The 23,643-nt window shown below is 59.5% G+C and overlaps 3 protein-coding genes across 3 annotated transcripts; all 3 read left to right on the top strand.

The window, feature by feature from the left end:
* Positions 1–396: 396 nt before the first annotated feature.
* Positions 397–729, top strand: LSCM1_04851 (uncharacterized protein; the record flags this gene model as incomplete). Its single annotated transcript, XM_067322338.1, has 1 exon — positions 397–729. One exon carries the CDS (start codon positions 397–399, stop codon positions 727–729), a length of 333 nt encoding a protein of 110 aa, XP_067180111.1.
* A 1,876-nt stretch (positions 730–2,605) lies between these two features.
* On the top strand, positions 2,606–3,955 carry LSCM1_04850 (uncharacterized protein; the record flags this gene model as incomplete). The annotated part of the gene is made up of 1 exon (XM_067322337.1): positions 2,606–3,955. One exon carries the CDS (start codon positions 2,606–2,608, stop codon positions 3,953–3,955), a length of 1,350 nt encoding a protein of 449 aa, XP_067180110.1.
* A 2,082-nt stretch (positions 3,956–6,037) lies between these two features.
* LSCM1_04849 (uncharacterized protein) lies at positions 6,038–8,083 on the top strand (the record flags this gene model as incomplete). The annotated part of the gene is made up of 1 exon (XM_067322336.1): positions 6,038–8,083. The coding sequence occupies one exon, from the start codon at positions 6,038–6,040 to the stop codon at positions 8,081–8,083; it is 2,046 nt and encodes a 681-aa protein (XP_067180109.1).
* Between the last annotated feature and the right edge of the window lie 15,560 nt (positions 8,084–23,643).

Below are 23,643 nucleotides of genomic sequence, written 5' to 3'. Positions count from 1 at the left end.
TCGGTCCCTACGGTAAGCATCAAAGACTGATACTCGTCCCGTTGAGCTGAGCGATGAAAGGGCCTTCTGCGGCGTCGAGGCCGGATGAACCACACAGGGGGGCGGGGGCGGGGGGAAAGGCGGCTCCCATCCGCTCCTTTGGATACGCGCGCGTCCGCCGCACCTCAGGTGTAATGGCCACTTGGGGTGTCAAAGCACTCCAGCAGAGGCTGCTGCAAAACGCCCCATGCGCGTGTATGCCCTATTCCTCCCCCATCATCACCTACACCTCTCCTGCTCGAACGCACACACGCGCACGCACAAACACTGCATCCGCCAACCCTCTCTCTTCCCATCAGACCTTTACCCCTCCTCCAATCCCACCACTCCAGTTCGCCGCTCGCCCCCTTGGCAGCCATGTCGCGGCAGGTCGATGAGCAGAAGTCTATGCGGAACATCACCGGCAGCGGCGAGGCTGAGAAAACGTCGAAGCTGCGCACCGACGACCTTGCGGCTCTCCAGGAGCGCATGAAGAAGCTGCACGCCGAGGTGACGCGGCAGAGCGAGGCAAAGGAGCAGCGCGCGCGCGAGCTGGCAGCGGTGCCGGTGTCAGACGCGGACGTGCAGGTCGTGGCGGCGGCGCTTGCGGTGACGCCCGAGTGCGCGCGGAGTAGGCTTCAGAAGAAGAGCGGGGACGTGACGGCAGTCCTGCGTGATGCAGTCGGTCTGCCGAGGGCTCGTGCGTTGTAGCTACAGCTCCTCTGCTTAGCCCCCCTTCGCACCGGTGCGCATACGCGCGCATGCATGTAGGACTGGCCCACGTGCGGCTCTTCGCCGCCGTGGAGATCGCGTATGGCCGTGTGGTGCGTTAGCCTGTCGCTCTAAGTGTGGAAGCCTTCACGCGAAGATAAGAGAAAAAAGGCGCTGTATCGCCGTCCTGCTCTCTGAGAGTGGTTTTTTTTTAGGGAGGGGGAGAAGGGGCTCTGAGTGCTCACCATGCGTGACGGGAGTCCACCCACCCACGCCTTCTACGGTGTGTCAGTGCCCTCTCTCTCTCTCGCTCTCTTCCACACTCCTTCCCCACCCCCTCCCCCTCTTTCTCACGCTTTGGCAAGGTGGTAAGCTGCCACAGAATCCCCTTGTATGCATACAGGGGCCTTGGCGTCGAGAGGGAGGAAGGGGGACGGGGGACGGAAGAGGGGTGCCCAGCGTTGGCGCGAGGGGCGGCTTCGTATGCCGCTGTCTTCTCATCACCTCTTTGCCCCGTATTGATCCATTCTCCGCATCTTCTTCCCCCTCGCGCGCACACACACGTATATACACATACACGCGAACGATTGACTGTCTCCACAGGCACCCATTCTTCTTGTCGCAGTTCATCTCACACAGACTCCGCTTGCACCCGCACACACGCTTGCCCGCGCAGCCATCCCTCCATAGTCATTCCAACGAGCTTTAGCCTGAGCCGCTTCGTGGAGGTCGTGCTCAGCCGCTTTCTTTCCCCGGCTCCTTCTGTTGAGCCCCGCTTTCCTTTTTCAGTTTGCCTCGTCTTCTTTGGTGTCTCAGGCGAGGTGCTCAGAGCACCAAGCGTACCTATCTCTCTCCCCTTCCCCTTCGCGGAGGGCCGCAGCGCTGGAGGTGCCGAAAGAGAGGCACCTAACACGATCGCTTCCGCTTATACCGTCGTGACGTTTGGTGCGCATTGTACCCACAGCACACACACACACACACAGACAGAGAGAGAGACATATTCCATCTTACCGTGAGTATACTTTTTTCTCTGTCTCCCTCTCTTGAAAACGTTTGCGCCTGTGTGTGGAGGGGGGGAGTGCGAGGCGAGGCGGGGTGTACGTACATCTGCTCTCTCCTCCTCTCGCTCGCCCAGGTGGCACACAAGCCGCTGCCCCCTCCCCTTTCCCTTCCCTCTTCCTCTTCCATACGCTGTCAGTGTGTGTCGGTGTTTCTGTCATGTGAATCTACCCATCCTCATCACTTTTGCCTCTCGTCTTTACGCATAACCGCACGCGGTCTCTCTCCACCATCGCCACCACCACGACCACCCTCTCCACCTCGTCGCCGCACGTTTTCCCTCCTGACACACGCACACACGCAGATACTACTTACATACTGGCCCGCCGCCCTCCTCTTATCGGCTCGCGTATGAGGTGTGCCCACTATTTATTTTTTTTATTGCCTGGGCTTTCTCGATTGCGTTTGCTCCCATTGCCCTTTGACTACGCGTGGCGTCTTTTCTCGCCCCCTTTCCCTTCTCTCTCTCTCCCTCTCTCCCTTTGTTCCCCCATTGCAGTCGCCACGAGGCCCTCGCTGCTCTCCGACTTGCCCCGCCGTCTTTTCTTTGTTTCCTCCCTCGAACTGTTTCCACCGCGGCCACTCACCCACCCGCCCAGCCCCAGCAATCCAGAGCGCAGGTTCGTGGGTGGTGTGTTCTTGCACTCCTGGTACAGCAACTGTCCTCGAGTCCGAGCATCGCTCTCTTTCTGCGTTTGCTCTCCATTCCTCTTCCGCGTGCGTGGTTAGCCGCCTCAGCAGCAGCAGCAGCGGCGGCGGCTTTCAACACTCCGCGCCCCCACCCCCCAGACACCATCTTCGAGAATCCCTTGGCAAGATGCTGCAGGCGGTGCAGAACCTCTTCACCTGCAGCGTCCTTCCCACGGATGTCGCACAGCGCCGGGAGGAGCGTGAGGTGCCGCAGTGGACAAAGGGCAACTTTCAGTACAACTGGATCGGCATCTATGTGATTGGTGTACCACCGTTGTTTGTGCTGCTCGGACTTTACCTGCGCGTCCCTTTATCCCTCCCGCTGCTGCAGTGGCTTGTGTTTTTCGGCGCCGTCACCGGCATGGTTGGGGTGACGGCCGGCTATCATCGCCTCTTCTCCCACGGCGCTTTCACCGGCGGGCAGGCGATGCAGTGGATGTGCGCCTTCATCGGCGCCGGCGCGTTCCAGGGCTCCATCAAGTGGTGGGCTCGAAACCACCGCGTCCACCACAAGTACACGGACACTTCCAAGGACCCGTACGACGCGCGCCGCGGCTTCATCTTCGCGCACTTTGGCTGGTTCGTCATGCGCATGGACTACGACCTGCTCGGGGACGCAGATGTGTCTGACCTAAAGGACAGCCTTGTCGTGGAGTTCCAGCGCAAGTACTTCGCTGTCATTGCGACCATCACCGGCATCCTGATCCCTCTCCTGGTGGCCGGTGCGACCACTGGTGAGTGGGCGGGTGCACTCTTCTGGGTGGTGTGGCTGAAGATCTTCGTCGTGCACCAGTTCTCCTTCTTCATCAACAGCCTCGCACACACGGACCTCTTCGGCGCCACGCGGCCGTACTCGGACGACATGACCCCGCACGACTCCATCGTCTTCGCCATTATAAACCTTGGAGAGGGCTACCACAACTTCCACCACCAATTCCCGAAGGACTACCGAAACGGTCATAAGTGGCACCACATCGACGTGACCAAGTGGTACATCTTCATCTGCAGCGTTCTGGGCTTCTGCGACAACCTGCAGCGTGTCCCGCGCACGGTGATTGACCGCGCCGCGGCGGTGCAGGCGGTGCGGGTGCAGGAGCGCGCGCTGGCGGAAGCAGTGGAGGAGGTGAGGCGGATGGAGGTACCGGCGGACGTAGCGTACACGTGGGACGACGTGCGTGCGGAGGTGAGTCAGGGTCGCAAGCTAATCGTGATAGACGGCTACGTGCTGGACCTCGAGCGACCGATCTCTGTGGATCCTGCATCGGCGCTGACAGACTACAAGATCAAGTGGATGGACGCGCACCCCGGTGGGCACGCGTTGCTGCTTGCGTACGTGGGCAAGGACGCGACGGCGGCCTTCAACGGCGGCGTGTACGAGCACACGACAGGCGCGCACAACTACCTGCCGGAGCTGCGCGTGGGCCGCATGAAGGACTGCCCCGGTCTCTGCGAGGCCCTGCGCCGCGGTGATGAGTGACGGCGCACTGTGCGCGGTGATTATCGCCACCCCTTGCGCATAACGCTTTCTTTCTCCTGCAGTGCGCCGCTGAGGAGAAGCCCAAGTGCTGGACTGGCTCGGCTGGGGAATGGGTCTTCCGGTATGATCCTGTCAGTATGTGCGATTCACTTGAGTGGGGCGGCGCAACGTACAGCGTCGCTCGCACTTCTCACTCTCTTTTCGTCCGAGCTCAGAAGCCGTCGCCACCGCACGCCGACGTCGATCTTCACCTATGCCTTTTCTCTCTCTCTCCCTCTGTGTGTGTGTGTGCATGTGCGTCTGTGCCAGCCCCACCGCCTCGTATTCAGTATATAGCTGCATTACATGTGTACAGTAGCCTTATTGTTTTTTCGCTGTGTGTATCTGTGGCTCTTTCCCGGTTAGCCCCACCCGACCTCATCGTGCCCCCCCCTGCACCCGCCCCTTCCCCCGGTGATCTTTGTGGAGGGAGGGGGAGGAGGGGGGTGAGCGCTTCCTTTCCATCGTCGATGCGCCCTTTGTTTTTTCTCGCCTGCCCCCTTTTCCTCTTTTTGTTTATCCCTTTTGCCTATTTCAATCGCCCATCTCGTTGTGTGTGTGTGTGACTGATGTTCGTTGAGCGTTTCTTTTTTTCGCCAGTGACGCAGGCATGCGTCTGCGATGGTGTGCTCTCGTGCTGCTCGACGCTCTACCCGATCCTCTCTGCATCGTTCTCCCCTTTCCTGCGACTGTGTCTGCGGGCCTCAGTCACGCTGCGTGCTTGTGTGCTTGTGCATAACGGGGGTGCGCCCATGAAGCACCGAAGGGTATACACTCACAAAGAAAAGAAGGGGAGAAGGGGCCATGACACAAGTGCGCCATACGCATCGGCGATGGCAGTGAGAAACAGTGTAAGAGTCCAATGTTGTGTGCGCTGGTCATCAAGCGACGTGCGCGACGCCTCTGTGGGCGGGTATCCGTCAGTGGTGGGTGAGCGACTTTTCTGCCGCACACCCGCGCCATTTCCTTCTTCCACATCGAAAAGGCGTATTCTTCACGAGGCACGACTGCTTGCGAGTACAGTGAGTTCATGTCGCCGCGTGCACCTGCGGATTGCCTTGACAGCCCAATTGCGCACACGACGCGAGGGCCCCTTCACATGCACCCACCCAAACACTTACACACACATACACAATTATTGCATCTGTGGCTATGCGCGGAGACCAAGCGGGAAAGAAATTTCGGTGCACCAGTAGCACAGGCCGCTACCCCCTCCCCTCGCCTCTCACCCTCCCGCTGCGATGAGCCCCACACACGTACACACACACAGTGTACTCTCATCTTTTCTTTGGCCACCCCCCCACCCACACACCCCGCCCTTCTTCTCCAGCAGACCCTTTACACGTGCGCCACCCTCATGCCCTCTACACCCTCGACGGACGCAGTGTCTCACACAGGGGAGGCGAAGGGAGAGCGGGAGGGACGGCCACCGGCGCACGCGGACAAGGCGACGTGACAGAAGTTGCAGAGGGGAGCGTGGAATACGGGGCCTCCAACTGCTACCCTCATGAACAGAACCGCGAAACCAAAAGCCCTTCACAAATGGCCAAACGTCCAGAGAACTCCCCCCTCTCTCTCTCGGGCATTCCAGCGCGTATGTGTGAGCGTGTATGCGCACACCGGCCTGCCCCTCACACACACACCTCCTCTGCTCTCCCTTTTTTTCCTTTGCCCTTGCCCATGTTCGCCGAGGAATCGCCGATCGTAACACTTTGCGTTGGCGCTTTTCTTCTGGTGTCCTTCTTTACACGGTGGTGGCCCCCCACCCACCCATCCACTCCGCACACGCACACTTGAGGCCCCAGGAGCATCCCGCTCCCCAACCTCAACCTCCCTTCTCCATTCCGCACGCCTCTCTCACCTTCCCAGGGCGAGGCTCACAAAGCGCGCGCGCTCTCTATACCCTCACTCCTGTATCCCCTCCTCCTCATCCTTGACGTCCCCCCTCCCAGCCTCCACGCCTTCGCCTCAGACCCCCCTCTCACCCCACTCGATGCTTCTTCTCGCGCCCGTCATCTCTCTGTCCTACCTCCCGTCACTGCGATGCACCGGGGTGCGGTAGCCCGCGGGTGTGAGCAAGCGATAATTCCTTTTTCGGTCGCGCGCTCTTCGCCGTCAGCAGCCCACTGCTCGCCTCTTCGGGACAGAGACGCCACTAGCGGCATCGATCACCATGCAGAACCTCTCTACCTGTCTCTCCAACAGGGAGAAAAGGTACGCGTACTGCGGCGAGAGTGTCATCACGGCACGCGCCGAAATGACGCCCCCTCGTACGCGCTCACATCTGTCGCTGATGGAGTGGCTCTATCACTGCCGCGTTGGTGCATCGCACAGCGCGAAGATGGGGCTATCGGGCTGGTCCCTGGCTCCCTTCTGCAGCGCGTGCCTGGTGTCCTTTTCTCACCTCGCAACGCTGCGGCAGTCGCCGTGCACCACGATTGCTCACAGATCCCCTTATCGAAGCAAACCTGCACACCCACTCGCCGCGGGCAGCACAGTGCTTCAGAGGCAAGCGTGAACGCAACATTTCGCGCAGCTGATGTGGTCATACCTACACAAGCCACAAGTGAAAAGAGAGACTCGTTGGGGGATCATTGGCCGGAAGAGGACGGCAAGGTCGACCACGGGGGTGACCGTGTCGCAGGCACGCTTCAACTGCAGCGACGGTGGCAGTCGACCCTGCACGAGCGGCTGGATAGCTTTGGTGACATCCCACCCACATCCGTTCCGACCGACAGAGGGTTGTGCACCACCGCTTCCGCTGTACCAGCCCCAATCGCTCCCCGCGGTACAGAAAATGCGAGCGACATGGATGACTCTGGGGGGTGTGAGCAGCTTCGACTGATGGAGGAGGAAGCACGTGTACGTGCGGAGCTGCACTGGCTGACGGAGGAGGTTGTACCACGTCTGCAGGCTGTATGTACCGAAGAGCAGGCGAGACTAGAAAAGTGGCGGCAGCATCCATGCTGCCGAAGCGCAGCCGACTCCTCTTCTCCCTCTGGCGACTCAGCGAGCTCGCCGAATCCGCTGGCAGACCTCGATCGTGAGCATAAGCGGGTAATGGGGCTTCTCGAGAGAGCTGAATCGCTGAAGGCTGGACTGACGCGCGACGTTTTGGGGGGCGCCGCCCGTGAGCCGCAGAAATCGCGGCTCTCCACTGGAAGCGATTTAGCCGTCAGCAGTGCCGGGTGCGAGGCAGGGGAAGCAAGCACCTCCGTCGTGCTCGGCGCAGGCGACCTCGATCGCGGCTCACCAGGACCGCTCAAAGAGAAGGATAGTCGCTGTGACAAGGCGACCTCGCAAGGCCCCAAGGCACCGGCCTCGCACATCGTAGGAAAGCTGCGTCTCCTCGTGGCAGAGGAAACAGAGACGTTAGATTCGTACCGATCACAAAGACTGGCGCTGCAGCAACGCCTGTCTCAGCTGATGGAGCTGATGCACGAGGTCGCTGCAGAAGAAGCGTCGCTGAAGGAGTCAGAGACGGCACTGCATCGACTGCTGGGTGGACGGACAAGCGACCTCGTGGTTGACGTTGCGTGGCCACGCACCCTTCAAGGGCTAACAGATGAGGAGGAAGCAGCTCTGAGAGCGTCTCTTCATACGTTCGACAAGTACACGCGTAAGCTGCAGCGCATCACTGACGACGGTCAATGCGGCGCCTCCACAAACGACAAAAGCAGCAGTGCGGATGCGAGTCTGTCGGCCAACGTGTCCACCACCTCAGCTGCAGCTGCGACCGGGGCAGCTGAGCGGAGCAGACTGAGCGCTGGAACCTCTGCAGCACCGCCTGACCGGCGACTGCACTCGAATGGTCGCGCCTCCGTATGTGAGAGTGAGAGCGCCGTCGCGGCGCCAGCCTCGTCACGTTTGGAGCACCTTCGCAAGGTAATGGAGAAGGGCGACCGCAAGCTGGCACAGCTTCAGGCAAAGCTGGAAGCAGTGCAGCAATTCTGTGACACGTACAGCCCCGTCGCGCGAGAAATCGAAGAGCAGCTGCAACTTGGCGAGCGCGTCTTGGCCGCGAAAAAGAAATATCTGGCAGGCTTGCAGGTAACAGAGCGCGGAGAAGCCTCGACGGGGGGCCTCTAAGGCACTGCTCTGTTGAAGGGACGCCACCTCCGGCGTCGCGGGTACTGTTCCTCTGTTTGGGGGCAACAACCTCTTTTGCTATAGCGGCATCTGGAGGGGGGGCGAGGGGGTAGGCCGATGGCCTTCTCGTTCTCCATTTCTCACCTCCCCCTCCCCGACCGAACAGGCAGAAACGGCGCCTACGTGTGCGTGCGCGAGTGCGCCTCTCCGCTCAACAAGATTGTCCGCTGTCGTCGTCTCTCTCTCCCCCTTCCCCCTCTTTTTCGCAGCCTTCTAGCGCAGAGCGGTGCACCTCTCAGCTGCTTTGCGTGTGTGTGTGTGTGAGAGAGAGAGGGGGGGATTACTTTCGTACTCGCTCCTCGTATGTGCAAGTGTTTTCTTCTATCGATGATTCCTCTCTTCCTTTATATGTGTCTTAGCGCGTTTGTGCATGTGTGTAGATAACATTCCGCACTCGCTTACAGGAACAGAGGGAGAGGGCGTTTCTCTGTACGGCGGGGCGGGGAGGGGAGACCGTAGAAGGCAAGGAGGCTCTCAAAAAAGAAGCGCGCGCCGGCACCGTCTCACCCCTTTCGTGACCCTTCCCCCTCCCCTCTCCATTCCGTCTGCTCGTGCAGTGCCAAGTCCGCCCTCACGCGTACGCGTGAATACTCAATGTTGATGACGCCATGCGGCTTGCTTCACATTGATGAAGGAACGCCAGTAACACCCCTCCTCTCCTCTTTTCGCCCCTCTCGTGTCGGCTGCAGAGAACACGAAAGAGTGTTCGTCTCTCTCTCTCTTTGCCGTGCGTATGTCAGCTGCGATGCGAGCCTACATTGATTTGCAGGCGGCATTTACACCCAGGCGTGTCTCATTCACTCGCAGTCTGACAGAATATTCCTTGTCGCACGCAGGATGAGGCATCGAGGCTAATCCTGCGCAGCATCGGGGAGGTGGGGGGCTTGCAGAGCACACGCAACGCCCAGTAGCTGATCACAGCGGCGCTGCCAGCACCCCAAGCCACGTGAGCATTTTTCAGGGCCGGGCGATGCGCTCAGCAGCGCACGCTGATTTTCAGTGGGCACCGTCAACGATAGCCGACCTGGTACAAGCTCCAAGCACGATCTGGGGGCGGGGAAGTGTGACAGAGCTGGATGGGGTGGCCTCGTCGCACACTTCCAGGCGCTTGGAAAGACGCAGAAGCGGTTCATGACCGCACCGCATGCCATTGAGACGAAGCCGGCACCTCCCTGCGCACGGCTTCACGAAAGCGGAAAGGTGGGTGGCCGAGGAGCACGGAGAGGCTGGGAGGAAGCGCCCATGAGGCTGCCGGCGAGGACAAAGGCGGGTGAGCGAGAGACGGCTTACATGACGCCCCCCCTCCCCAAGCAGCCGCCCGCCGGCAACACACAGCTGAGTAGGGTCTTGGATACCCCCCGCTGCATCGGCTTCAACGCAAGCAACCACTCAAAGGTGCGACATCAGGGGCCGAGAGAGTGACCATAGGAAGTGGCGGACGTGGAAAGCACGGCAACGGAAGCAGCAGCAGCAGCCAGCCCAGTCGCGCTGCCGGGCGAGGATGCGAGGGAGGGGGGAAGCCTCGGAGATGCGGTGTGTGCTCCGCCGGAAGCCCTAAAAAGAGTCACTCATCAGACGCTCCCGATGCCCGATGCGGGTAGTACCCCGGCAACGGAGGGTTCGGCGCCGTCGGTTCGCCTTGCCCGAGACGAAGGCCTGGGTGGCTGGGAAGGAACGGAGGGCTTCGGCGTTCTCGCCCCCCTTCGATTGCAGAGCGTTCGTGGCTACGGGCAGGGGCCTGACTGACGAACCGCCAGTGACGGTATGGTGTGATCCCTCCCCTCCCCCACCCTAGGCCTCAGGACAGTCGAGTTGAAGGTGGAGTGCGGTGGAGGGGGAGGGGTGGGAGAGGACAGGGCGGTATGCGCTGTTGGGAGCGCCGTGGGTCGCGGCACGGGTGCGCTCGCGACTCCCTCTCATTGGCCTTTGCCGTCGTCATGTGAAAGAGTCCCAAAGGATCATGGCGGGGCTGCACGGCGCAGCGGCCCATTGCCCGTGCCCTTCCGGCGGCAAGCGTGGCCGAGCCGAATTCAATCGGATGAAACATATGCAGCTACCCGAAGGCTGGGGTTCCCTTCGCGGCGCGATCCCTCTCAGCTCCTGCACGCACCTTCTCGTGGGTAGCACGCCCGGGCTTTCCGGAGTGCGTGAAGTGGTGGTGGTGAGTGGGGGGCGAGCGTGTAGCCTCGCTGTCGGCGGCGAGCGGCCCCACGGCTCTGAAAGCGATGCCCCCACTCCGAGTGAGCCTCCGTTGCGTCCCCCTCGCAGGGCAGCTCGGCAGAGCGGCTCCAGTCGGACAGTATGGCCGGCAGGCGGGCCATTTGGGGCACATCTTTTTCCTTTTTTTCTTCGCATCAATTTAACGGTTGCCCTCGCGTCATGCGACGGGAGCAAACTGTCGCACACACACGCACACATTTCAACGGCGAACGAGTTTTTGCCACTTTTTGATTTCGTCCCCATCCGATGATCCGCCGATACGCGCACGTGTGCGTGCGATGGCCGCAGCCGGCGTGGACATTCTTTCCTCCCCCCTCTCTCGTTTGTCTCGACGAATGCCCCCCATTCGTCAGTTCCCCCTTTGACCCAATTCACCGCTGTCCCCCTCACCCACGGTGAGCCTCCTCCTATCCACCCGAGGCTGGCGATTCGCGTCGTGGCTGGGCAAGTGACGCACTGCCGGCCGAGCAGGCAGGAGAAGGGTCGGACAAGGCGCGACCGAATAGGTCGGCGGAGATCTGAGAGGTTGCGCACTCGTGTCGTACGTGGGCAGTAACGGACTGTGGAGGCACACATCCTGTACGGGGTGCCGCGTCCTATTCGTGGTGGGAGTGGAAGTGCCCCGCGCATCCTCTGGCCCCTGCGCTTACCCGCGTCGATTTCGGCTACTGGGAACAGAGGCTGCCGAGGACTTACCCACCTTGGCGCCCGAGCATGCCATTGCAATAGCACGCCTTCGGCATGTAGAACGCCAGCATCATCTTCTATGCGCCGCCCCTCTTCGCAGCCTCTCCTCAGACGCTACGGCGTCGGGGTTCTCCTGGCGGGGTGATGTGTAGCGCGTCGATCCATTCTTTCTATGACGCGCGGGAATGTGAAGCGGCCTTCGTGTCGATTTGTGGTGATCTTGTGAGGCAGCAGTGCAGGCGACGCGCCAAAGAAGGGAGCACGTTGATGTGAGAACATATACAACCGCTGTTCTGTATGGGTGGTCCAACCTACTTGTGGAAAGGCGTTATAATATTTTCGTCGGAGGGGGAGGGGGTGAACCCGCCTGCAGAAGCAGCTGCTGTCATACCGCAACCACCACCACCGACGCGCCCCCTGTGGTCCGTTATCCTTCATCCTTACGTTTATGGAAGGAAACGTCGGGGTCGCGCTTGCCAGTGCTGCGCAGATGTCTCCGTCACCCCCCCCCTCCCTCCCTTCTCTCGCAAGGGTGGCTGTCTGTTGATCACTTTCGCGGATGTTTAGCGGTGTCACCCTCCTCTCCTCCACACACACACACACCCGCTTCCCACCATCCGCCGGCGTCCCACCCACCCCGCATCGCTCGCAACTCCCATCGAGCCGCAGCCCCTTCCCGACTTGGGCCTCCTTTTCTCCCCTATTCTCTCCTCTCGCGACTCCGCTCGTTTTTTCCCGTCGGCATTGCCGCTCCCTCAGTCTCGGCCACCCGCACACCCACTCACATTCACCCAACCGCAAAGAAGCGTGTCTCACAATGATGCTCAACGACAGTCATGCAGCCCGGGAGCCCCTGACAGAAGTCAGCTCCCTCCGCACGTCACGCCGCCCTTCCTCGCTGCACCGCCGCAAGTCGAAGATGGGTGGTCGCACCATTCTCTTTATCCCTTACCTGGAGCGCGTGTTCATCGCCCTCGCTGCGCTAATGCAGGTGATCATCCTCGTGCTGCTCATCGCCGCGGCCACCACAGATGTCTTCAAGGTCGATGGCACCAGGGCTATCAAGATCGGCGTGAACCTACAGGCCGTGAGCGCTGCCCTCGGTGTGGCGGTCACCGAGGGCTCGAAGCCGTTCTGCTACTCGCTGTGGGGTGCGCACATTTGTGGCTCCGTCTCCTTCTTCTCGGAGAGTTGGTACGCTGCGCGTAACATCTCGCACAAGGGCTTCCCATCGCCGGTGACCTACACTATGATGCTCGGCTCGGCCGCGTTCGCTATCCTGGCTGTGTGCTACTCCTTCGTCAACATCCTTGGCATCGCCGCTGTGGTGTGCCTGCAGGATTACACGGCCGTGCTGTGTGCGTGGTCCTTCTCTGTGTGGATCACCATCCTCATCTCCTGGGCCCTCAGCGTTGGCGTGTACGCGCGCAGCATGTCCTCCGTGAACAGCACCACCATCGTCGGCCGCAAGGTGCGCGTGAAGGACTACTGCGATTTCTCTTCGTCCTTCGCCTTGACTATGGCCGCCTTTGCGCTGCACGCCCTGCAGTTCACCTTCACCGTCATGTACACGCGCATGTTCGAGAAGCGTGTGAAGGCGCTAGTGACGGAGCAGAAGGAGCTCAATAGGGAGCCTCATGGCGAACCCAAGGAGTTGCCCGAGTAAAAGCGTGGTCTTGTCCAGTACTTCGTTGCGGTGTGGTGCAACGCCCCGACGAAGCAGAGGTGGTGCGGCGAGTTCACCCCTAAGGAAATAGAAACGGCACTGGTGGCCAAAGGCGTACGAGCCACTGGCAGTAAGTTGTAAGAAGCGTGCGAGAGAGCTCAAAGATATGTGTTTTATCTGACTATCGTTGAGAGGGGGAAGTATGGGAGAAGGTCGTGGGAGAGGGGGGCAGCTGGTCGCATGAAGGCGTGGGGGGGGGGGTTCCCGCTCTCTTCTCGATGCCTGCGGCGGTTGGTGTTGTGCGAGCGGGTCAGAATAGGGGAAGGCGGGAGGTGAGAGGTCAGAGAGGCAGCTGGGAAAGGGGTCGAACACAAGTTTTGCTTCGTGAGAACGCACCGCCCCTCTTGCTTGCACGTTCGCCCCTTTTCCCCACGCTCTTCTCGCGCTCACGTCCGTCGCCGTGAAAATGCGCCGCACGCAAGCCATCCCTCCCCCCCGTTCCCCTTTCATCCCTCGTCCCCTTTGGGGTCCTCATCTCAGTAGAACTCCACGCTGGATAAGATAACGACAGCCTCTCCTCTCCTCTCCTCTCTCTCTTGTTGTCTAACCCCCTTTTTTGCGCGAGTGTTGGTGCCTTCACCCCACCCACCATTCTCCCTGAGTTAAGTCTCTTTGTACTTTCATACGTCATTTCGCATTTCCTCCTCGACCCCCCCTCTGTGTCTGTGTGTGTTTTCCCCTCTTCCATTTCACAGCCCCTTTTTTCTTTCGTTTCGCTTTCGTCGATTCCTTTGCGCATCTGCCTGATCCGCCCTCCCTTCCTTGCCAGGACCGAGGCCTCCCTCGAAGGGGCAAGGAAGGGAGGCCGGGAGGCCGGCTGGCCGACGTCGCCAATCATCCATCACCACCACCACCACTGACTCCTCCGCGTCAGCCTCAGGCGCACACGCACTCATACGCAAAGCGACATGAGCATAAATAAAATTAAAAAAAAAGGCTCCCACAGCGAGGGCGTTGATTTCCTTTTTGTTGTGTTTCATCCATTAAGTGATGGAGACTCAAGTGACTGTTATGTGTGTGTGTGTGACGCTTTCCGCTAGCGCTTTCGGAGCTCTCCTCCCCGGCCCCTTCGTCGCTGTTGTGATCGCTTTTCCCAAAGCCTTTTCCTCTCTCTTCCCACACCCGCTTTCTTTTTTTTTCGCTCTCACTGTTGTACACACAGACCGCCTCTTCTCCCTCTAGTTGTTGGGTTGTGTTTCATGCGCGTGTGTATGTGTGTGTGTGTACGTGTATGCCTTTGCTCGTGTGTTTATGAATGGCTTCTCCTGAGGGGAAACGATGAGAACGTCATGACATGCCAATCTGAACGAAGAGCTACGGCGATGATGAAGCGAGTCCAACACAAGCAGACAGGCATTGGCCCGTACACACTCACAGACACATATACATAGAAACATATGCCCTTGATTCCACCAAACTTCTGAAAGAGTGTTAGCACCCACGGGTGTACAGTGGCAGGTGCGTTTGTCCGTGCGGTGCATCTGCTCTGACGTACAGCGTCCTCTGGATGTCCCCTGCGACCTTCACGTGATGCTGGTGCAGACGCGCAAAGACGTCCCCCGCTTCGAAGAGAAACGCCCGCGCTTCTCCTACCCTTTGCCTGCACACACACACACACACAAATTTTCTTTGTATTTGCTCTTCCCTTCTGATGTTTTCGAACCATTTCCTCCTTCGCCTCTACCCGCCACCACTTTGCCTGGCAGAGGCAGACAGGAGTGCTATTACCCGCACAGCATCGTGTGAAGTTTCTGTCTCCCCCCTCTCCTCTCCCCTCGTATGGGTGTGAGTGCTCTTTCTGTTCAAGTGGCGCGTGACATGGCGTATACGCTTTCGTCCCTCCCCCCACGACCACCCCCGCTCCCTCTCTCTCCCTCTTCAGTGTGTGCTCTCAGCCTCCTCTTCGTTTCTTTCGCTCTGTCCCCTCTGTGGTTGGCTCGTGCCGGTTTCGCTGTTGATTTCAGTCCTTTCTTGCCCCCCATCCTCCTCCCCCCACCCTTGCCGTCTTGGTTCCTCTCCTCGTTTTGGTGCATCCCTTCACCAGCCCGGCTGTGGGGTACACAAACCAACTTTGTGTATGCCTTTCTGTGCAAGTGAGCGTCGGCGCCGCCTCTACACACACACCTCCGTCGTGTCTTCATGCATTGCGGCGCGTCCGCGCGAGTGTGTGTTGTCTCGTCTCGCATTGTCCGTCATCGGCGGAGCATCCCTCACCGCGTCGTGTAGACGGAACAGTAAGCGCAGGTGGTACCTATGGAACGAAACGGCGGGCACGTCTACCCCCCCCCCACAACAGAAAAAAAAAGCGACGGATCACCTTCATTACGGAACAAGGCTACGGAACGGTACGTCTCCCCACTTTGCTGTGAAGCTCGCGACTCAGAGCCTCCAGTGCACCCACCCCCCACCCCCACCACCTCACAGCCTCACCTCAACCTGCTCTCCATGGCCCTTCTCGACCAAGCTCAGGCTCACTTGCGAGGGCGGTGAGTGAGGCAGAGAGGGGAGCTGCCACGACGTCGAGGCTGCAGAAGGTACATGCGGCAAGTGACGAAGAGGAATTTAAAAAGATTTCTGAGCACGCCTTTATATCAAACAAAGCCCTATGTGGTCACGTGGACGAGGTTAGCGCGGCTTTCCCCCGTTCCCACCCACGTTGTGCACCTCCACTAGTCAGAGCACGCCCAGGCGAAAGTGTCTTGAGAGGATCCTCTCGCCCGCCCATCCCCACCACCACCATCGGGACCGAGGCGCCGCTTTGGGTTGCCGTATCCAGCGGCACTGCGTGCTTGCGCAAGTGACCGTTGTGTAAGTGTGTGATCGCTTCTGCCTCACAGCACGCTCTCCGACGTCGTCATGCTCGATTCAAGCAAACAGCATTGCCCTCTCTAAACTTCTCTGCGTTCCTCTATTCCGTTGATGCCTGTGCGTTCTCTACCGTTCACACACACGTGGAAGGGTCACCAGCACTGCGCTGCTCTCTCACACGCTCTTCGTGGGTTGAACCAATTTTTTTTGTGCTGAATCGTTCTCCTTTCACACTGACTCTCACCTCTCGTTGATAGCAGTCGCAGTTCCGCATCACTCACACACACGGACGATTCCGGCTCTTCTCATTCGTTCATCGACGCTCCCTTCCTCGCTTTCTTGACCCTTCCCTTTTTCTCTGTCGCAGCCATGCTGCCAGGCAGCCACGCAAACCTCGAGCCCCTGACAGAAGTCAGCTCCCTCCGCACGTCACGCCGCCCTTCCTCGCTGCACCGCCGCAAGTCGAAGATGGGTGGTCGCACCATTCTCTTTATCCCTTACCTGGAGCGCGTGTTCATCGCCCTCGCTGCGCTAATGCAGGTGATCATCCTCGTGCTGCTCATCGCCGCGGCCACCACAGATGTCTTCAAGGTCGATGGCACCAGGGCTATCAAGATCGGCGTGAACCTACAGGCCGTGAGCGCTGCCCTCGGTGTGGCGGTCACCGAGGGCTCGAAGCCGTTCTGCTACTCGCTGTGGGGTGCGCACATTTGTGGCTCCGTCTCCTTCTTCTCGGAGAGTTGGTACGCTGCGCGTAACATCTCGCACAAGGGCTTCCCATCGCCGGTGACCTACACTATGATGCTCGGCTCGGCCGCGTTCGCTATCCTGGCTGTGTGCTACTCCTTCGTCAACATCCTTGGCATCGCCGCTGTGGTGTGCCTGCAGGATTACACGGCCGTGCTGTGTGCGTGGTCCTTCTCTGTGTGGATCACCATCCTCATCTCCTGGGCCCTCAGCGTTGGCGTGTACGCGCGCAGCATGTCCTCCGTGAACAGCACCACCATCGTCGGCCGCAAGGTGCGCGTGAAGGACTACTGCGATTTCTCTTCGTCCTTCGCCTTGACTATGGCCGCCTTTGCGCTGCACGCCCTGCAGTTCACCTTCACCGTCATGTACACGCGCATGTTCGAGAAGCGTGTGAAGGCGCTAGTGACGGAGCAGAAGCGGCTGAACGAGGAGCGCCTGCAGGATTGAGCGCATGGCACAGTCAGAGAGAGAGGGAGAGATCAGCCGCGCCTTGAGCATTTTTTGTTTCGTCTTGAGAGCGACACGAGAAGGGAGAAAGCGGGGGTATGGGAAATAAGATGGGGCAGTGCTATCCGCCAGAAGCGTGGCTTGTGTCCACGCAGCGTTGAGCATCTGGCGTGAGTGCTGGAATGCCTGTCTACTCCCACATACCGCATGTACTTGGCTCCTCTCTGACCCCCTTTCTCGTTCCCTTCGACTTCCCTTCCCCTTCCTCTTCTTAACCCCATGAAGTGCTTTTGCACGACTGTTTTTCGCTCGCCTTCTTGGCCATCTTTGCTTCTACTGACGCCTCCCCTCCCTCCCTTTGTTGCCCCCTCCCCTTCATTCTAAACTTTGCTGATCCCATTTCTCACCTTTTTGTTTCCAATTTTGCTTGATCATGCCGGCGTGATTCCCTTTCGCTTTTCGTGTGTGTGTGTGCCCTCACGTTTGTTAGTCATGGTGCCCTCCCGCTCTGGTGTGTTCACTTATTGGCCGCCACGAGCCCATAAAGGGAGGAGGGGGATGTTAATGGTCGCAGATGATGCGGTGGGTTCTTGGCGACAGGGGCTGGCGGCGCTTGGTGCTCACCATTCACCCGAAGCACAAACGCGCACATGCACGTGCACACTGGGAGGCACGCGCCTCTTTTTTGCTGAGCTTATGTCTTCACCAAACACCCTCTTTTACTTCTCGAATGATCTGCTCCGGTGCCCAATGCGAGAAAACGGGTACAAAAAAAGATAAAACTTTCTCCAACCAACTACACTGTTACTATTCTTCGGCCTTCGTTTATCTGAGCAAGGCGAGAAGAGACGGCAAAGCTGGAGGGAGTGCTCCGCGTGTGCGGAAGGTCTCTGCGTCCCCTCGTCTTTGTGGGTATGCCTCGGTGATCTCTCTATCGAGCGTGAGAGGTCACGCGTTTGGTCAGGGTAAACAAAGTCTATGCACCGCATGTCAAGGAAAACGCTCCCCTTCGCATGCGGGCCGGGGGTCGCTGCCACCATCATACCGGAGTCCTCCCCACCTGCACGTGCGCATGCACTGATGACAAAAAAACTGGACGACCTATTCCGGCACCGCTCATGCACGTTCCTCATTGGCAGTCATGGCGACGACTTTGGCGCGGCGCGCGTATGTCCTCGGCCACTGTCGCCGCCCTCCTCCTGCGCGACGGACACTCTCTCGATGGACAACGAGGAGTGGCAAGTCCACACCCACGCAACGCCTCGGGCTCTCCCAGGTGGATGGAGAGAGCGTGCTACGCACTCGCCGCAGCATGTCGGGTGAACCGCCGAGCTGTTTACTCTCGCCCTCGCTTCCGGCTATGCAAAAGAACGACATGCGTGCCGCCAGCGTGTGGGGTTACACCGAATCGGATACTGTTCGCACACCCACCGCCAGGACGGTGACCGGAAGGAGAACTCGGCGCCACCTAAACGCTGGAGTCCCCGTTGCGGTCGTTGCGTTTTAGTGCGTGGGTGCCCATCCCCCTTCCTTCGCAGGAAGGGAAGAGGCGCTCAAGAACTACGAAGGGGGCAGGTCCTACCTACGCACAGGCGGCGCGTCCGTGCTTGCGCCCCTCCGGCAGGCGATTGGCAGGCACGTCTGTGTTTGCGCGTTTCGATATGTTTACTTCTTTGTGGTGTGTTCCGGAAAGCGGCTCTTCTTCCCTTCCCCCATCCCCCCCCCTCCCGCTCTTGGCGAAGGCCACTGTCGCGCAGTGGTCACGCAACTCTTTGCTTTTCAACCCGCCCAGTCTCAGCCGCGGCTCATGGGTTGAGCGCCGCTTTCCCCGCCCCGCCGCGGGCCCCATCGCTGGGTGCGAAGCAGTCGAGTCGGCAGGCGTTACTTGAATGCCGACTCAGTCAGCGGCGCCGGGCCTCTGTCTCAAACCATACCCACCCACCCCGCGCTCCACGTGTCCACATCACAGCTGCTCCGTTTATGCTGGATGGGGGTATATTTGAGCCACGCAGACACTTCGCCTTGCATTATGGGTGGTCCAAGCAAGCATGCTCATTGCCGCAGGTCTCTGACGCAACGACACCCAGGACCTGACCGCTGCCAGCCTCAGCGGCGACAAAACGATCTGATCTCTGTCGCGGGCACTGGATCCCGTTCACCACCGGAGACGATGCAGTGTTGCCAGTGATGAGAGCTGCTTGGCTCCCACACACACACACACGGCGGAGTATTGGACCCCCCCGGAGGGTACAGTGCTAAGGTTTTCTTCGCCACGAAAGTTTGTCATTTCAACGTAAAAAAAGGGTTTGTTTAATAGTGGACACAAAACGGTGTGGAGGAGCAGAGGTGCGCCACACCACGCAGTCGCAGACAACTTCGCCCGCAATGCGGGAGACCGGGAGCGAGAAATCCCAACAGCGAGGCCGATCAGCTCCGACAAAATGCCCCAATGCCACCTGCCATTCGGCACCCCTTTCGAGTGATCCACCCCACCCCACTCCTTTCTCTGCGGCAGCTGGCGCCCTGCCACACACACATACGCACACGCGCGCCCGCCGGGGGCGGTCCCCTTTTTTGCGAGGGGGGCAAGGGCGGCCGGAAAACGGGCTGGCCCCCGGAGGGAAACGGCCGCCGCGGCGGGCGGCCCCGCCGGCGCCCTCCCCCCTGGCCGAAACCAGCCGGGGGGAGGGGCGCACCCAACAAGGAGCCGCCGGCACCCGCAGCGGCGAACGGAGCCCCCAACGCGCGAGAATGGGGCGGCAGCCCAGCGCAAACCAATGGGCCCGGCCCCCTGGGCATGAGGCCAGCGCGGGCCACGAACCGAACCCCCCCCCAGCGAGCCCGGCCCCTATTCGAAACAGTTTTATAGAATAGGGCAACCCTTTGGCCTTGGCCAAAAGGATTTTGACAATAAGCTGGGCCCAAGGAACTGACGCCCCCATCGACCGACTTGAAGTTATGCGGCCACAACCGCTTCTAGTTTAACCCGCGTCGCCCCCAACCCCAAGCATAACATCCTACGCTCTGTTGCGTGCCTCGCGCTGGGGCGGCGGCTGGGGTACGCGCCCGTTTTCTTGGCCGCCGCCACGGCGCGCATTTAGCTAAGCAAACACACGCCGAACCGGCACGCGAGAGGCAGCATAAAGCCCGTTTTATGAGAAACCCAACACAGAAAAGCATGCATAAGCAAGCCGCTGGGCACGCACAGGGTAGCAGGCAGAAGCCGGCCGGGCCGCAAAGCAGCAACAAAACGCACACATGGAATAGCAAAGAAACCTTAACGAACATGAAAAGAAAATGCTTGCCGTGCAACGCGGCAGCGCTGGGGGCGGGTGCGGCAGCAAAGACTTCCGGCGGGGGGCGGCGGCGGCCTCTGGGCCGGTCGGGTGGGCACGTGGGAAAGGGGAAAAGCCCCCCACGCCCTGCAGAACACGCGAAACCAAGCACAGGAAGGGCAGGAACCAAGAGACAAAGAGAACGCCGGACGGGGCGCGAGCGGAAGGCTGGAGAAAAAACACGGCGGAAGCAGCAACCCCAGGGAAGGCGAGAGGAAACCAGCACAAACTCATGGACGAAAAAATACTCCTTGGGAAAATGGTGCCGGCGGAAAAACGGCCCATGGAGGGGGAGCGCCCCCCACTTAAGGCCTGCGCTACCTGAAAAAAGCCAGAAAACGCGAAGAAAAAGAGCCCCTTAGAAAAAATAGAGATTCTGAGATAAAATGCCCCAAATTTTTAGCAAGAGCACAACGCGCCCGCCCCACCACAACAGCAGCTAGATTCGCGGCGTCGGGGAAGAACATTTGGGCAGTCTGCCAAGAAGAGAAAGTTCACACACCCAGCTGGTATACAGTGGAAAAACGGGCTTGGCCACTTAGGGGCAAAAGGGGGCAAGGAGACCACGAGAAGGCGGGCCGGCACCGGAAAACGCCAAAGGCCAAAACAGTTTCCATTCACGAAACCAACAAAACAAATGCAGGATATTAGCAGGAAAAAGCGAATCACTAGCAGCAAAGAAAGCCAAAGCAAAAAGGGCGTATTCAGTGAAGGCCAAACGCAAAGCCAAGGAGCACAGAGCCCTGGTCGCATTTGCCACAGCCAAAACACACACACCGATGACCCGCGCTACCGATAACAGGGCAATAAAAACACGTAACCGGACATACGCCACCCCACGACTAGGCTAGGCAGGTCGCTTGCCCTAAGCTAAGCAAACGCAAGGCCAATTAGAAGCCCGCAGGCGCTCTTGCCGGCCCCTTTTTTGGAAGCCACGACCAAAGAACGGAGAAGGCTGCTCAAAAATATCGGTCTTTATAGGGGGCTCCGCGCGTGAAGGCGGCGGGCGGGCAGAAGTTGAGGCGGAACAAAAGCGCCTGGGGGGCCCGCCCCCTTTGTTTTTGCCAAGCCCCCGGCGCGGCACCAAACCACCGCAAGCCCCGCACACGCCTCCGAACGCGCAGCTAGAACACAAGACCCCCCCCGATCCCTCCTTAAGACCACTTTACGCCGAAACCCCGTTTCCTCCGAGAGCATAAAACTTATTTCGCAACAAAGGCTTTCCTGGAGGCCGAACGGCCGAAAGGGGGGCAGGGGAGCAGAAAGAGCAGCAAGGCCGATGCCAAGCATCACCAAAAAAACACAAAAGCGCCCACACACACCGCCAAAAGAGAAGCTGCTTACCTGCATCACCCACGAACCCCTTCCCGATAACCAAGCTATCAAAGCAACACACCAACGGAAGCGCACGAGGAGCAGCAGATGCCAAAGGCAGCGACGGCGGAAGCCACTGGGCGTGCCTTTTCGCGCGCCTTCTCTCCCATCGCGTGTGGGTTGCGCTTTGCCTTTTTGCCTCGGCCTCCCCAAAAGAAGACGCTGAGGGGAAGCGGGGGCACATTTCGTTAGCAACCCTCTAGCGACACAAAACCTGCCTACCCCTAGAGAAATCCGCTGGTGGTGTGTTGTGCTGCCGCTGGGCTTCTTCGTGGCGCAACCGTCGCCCGGCACCCCGCTTTGGGCGTTTATTTAGCTTTATCCTTTCGAGGATGGAGATGGCGCTAAAAGAGGAGGCTTCCAGTCATTACCGTGGCGTCACGGGATGGAAAACCGCCGGGCGCCCCCAAAAACGCCACAGGCACCACCCCCACCAACCCCCTGGCGCAGGCCAAAAATTGCCCTGGACACAAAGCCCATTTCGCCGCACCCTAGCGCAAAGACGGGTTAGAATGCTGGCCAAAGATTTGCAAAAAGCATCTAGCGCCACTGAAAAGCAGATCCAGCAACCCTTTCAAGTATCGAAAATGGGGCTGGGCTTCAAAGATGGGGGTGCGGGGGTCGGCGGCGCATCCTTTAGGCCATCGTATGGCGCCACAGAGCCCCCACCATGCCCGCACCTGGCCCGCGTGCGCAAAGCCAAGGCCCTGGGCTTTTCTTCCGAATCCCAGAAAATACTTCGGAAAAAGGATGCCCTTTATGCTTAAAGGTGACGGGGGCGATCTTTCGGCCCGTTGGTCACCACGCGCCGTCGAAGGAGGGCGGCCCTCGGTCTCTTGGTCGCGCCCTCCTTCTCTGGCCCAGGGCCTAAGCGTTAAATTTTTAGACGGGGGTAAGGAAGCGGAGGGGAGCCGGGCCCTTGGAAAAGATGGAAAAAATCCTCTCCCGCTAGATATTCGCGTGCGCTTGCTTGAGGCTGGGCACCGCCCTCTTCCTTTTCAGGCTGCTTTGGCGCGGGGCCATTGGCACGCTAAGCCTGTTATTGTTTTTTGTAAAGTCAGGGTTTCGCTGGGCTTTCTGCAAAGGGGAGTGTCTGGAGACGTGGTCTTCTGGGGTTTGTTTGAACGTGGCTGTGCCCTGGACTGCTTTGGTTCAAGGGGGCTCTCCTGTGCTAGGTATCGTGCTTGGCTTACATATTTTTTGCGCAGTGCTTTTGCAACGGCGGCTTTGGCGCCAGCTGTGGACGTGTGGTTTCTTTCGATTCTGTTAGATCATGCAATGGGGTGAAGTTGTGCAGCCGTTTGTCTTGGATGAAATAGGTACTTTTTTGCCTGCTTTCTTTTTGGTGGGGCCACTCGAAGAGAAGCAAGTCGGCCCCGCAACCTTGCGAACAGCCTTGCCTACCCCCCACACACACACCGGTTCCGAAAGCGTTGGGACGCGGGCAAATCTTTGATTGCGGGACCCTGTCGGTATTTGTTTGCTAAATTTTAATTGAATCGCAATAAAGCCTCTTAAACGCCTGGGGCGTGCCGCGCCCCCCAAAACCCCTATTTGTTGCCAGGGCGGTGATTTGGGGGCCAAAGCGCCCTGAAATGAGACCTGCCAAGGCTCGCACTGTCCAGGGGACCCTTGGTTGAGTTTCTTCCCGGAAAGGTGACTGTAAGAGAAGCCTTCCTAAGCATCTATACTCACTTTTGGAAGAAACCTCTTTGTAAAGCTCAACCGTGCGAGGTTAGAGCGTGTCGGGTAATGTAGGGTGCGCTTGCCAATCGGACGGCAGAGCTCGGTGCGTTTTTTGTCCCGCCAGGTGGGGCGGAGGTAAGCCGGAGGCCCGGCCTGCTGGCCAGGTTACACTGCACCGGAAACGCGCGGACGCCACCTTGTGTGCGCGGGGCGATGGCTCTACCTCTCCCTCTGCGTTTTCCCACCGTCTCTCCTGCACACGCATGGGTGCTCTGCACGCAAACGGCGGATACCTGGTGAAGAAGCGAAGCCCTCTCGCCCTCCACGCCACCATCGCCTTTCGCAGAATAGTTTAGGGGGAAAAAACGCCCACCCGCCCGCCCAGGAGGTTGTTGACAGGCCCCCGGTAGCGGCAGCGAGGGTGCCTGTCGAAGCTGCTGTGTCCCGTAACAATCGGCTGTGCCGTA

This window comes from Leishmania martiniquensis, chromosome 14 (assembly GCF_017916325.1).
Source record: "Leishmania martiniquensis isolate LSCM1 chromosome 14, whole genome shotgun sequence".
Taxonomy (NCBI): Eukaryota; Euglenozoa; class Kinetoplastea; order Trypanosomatida; family Trypanosomatidae; genus Leishmania; species Leishmania martiniquensis.
The sequence above is the reverse complement of the archived record's forward strand: the minus strand, read 5'-3'. Positions and strand labels throughout refer to the sequence as shown.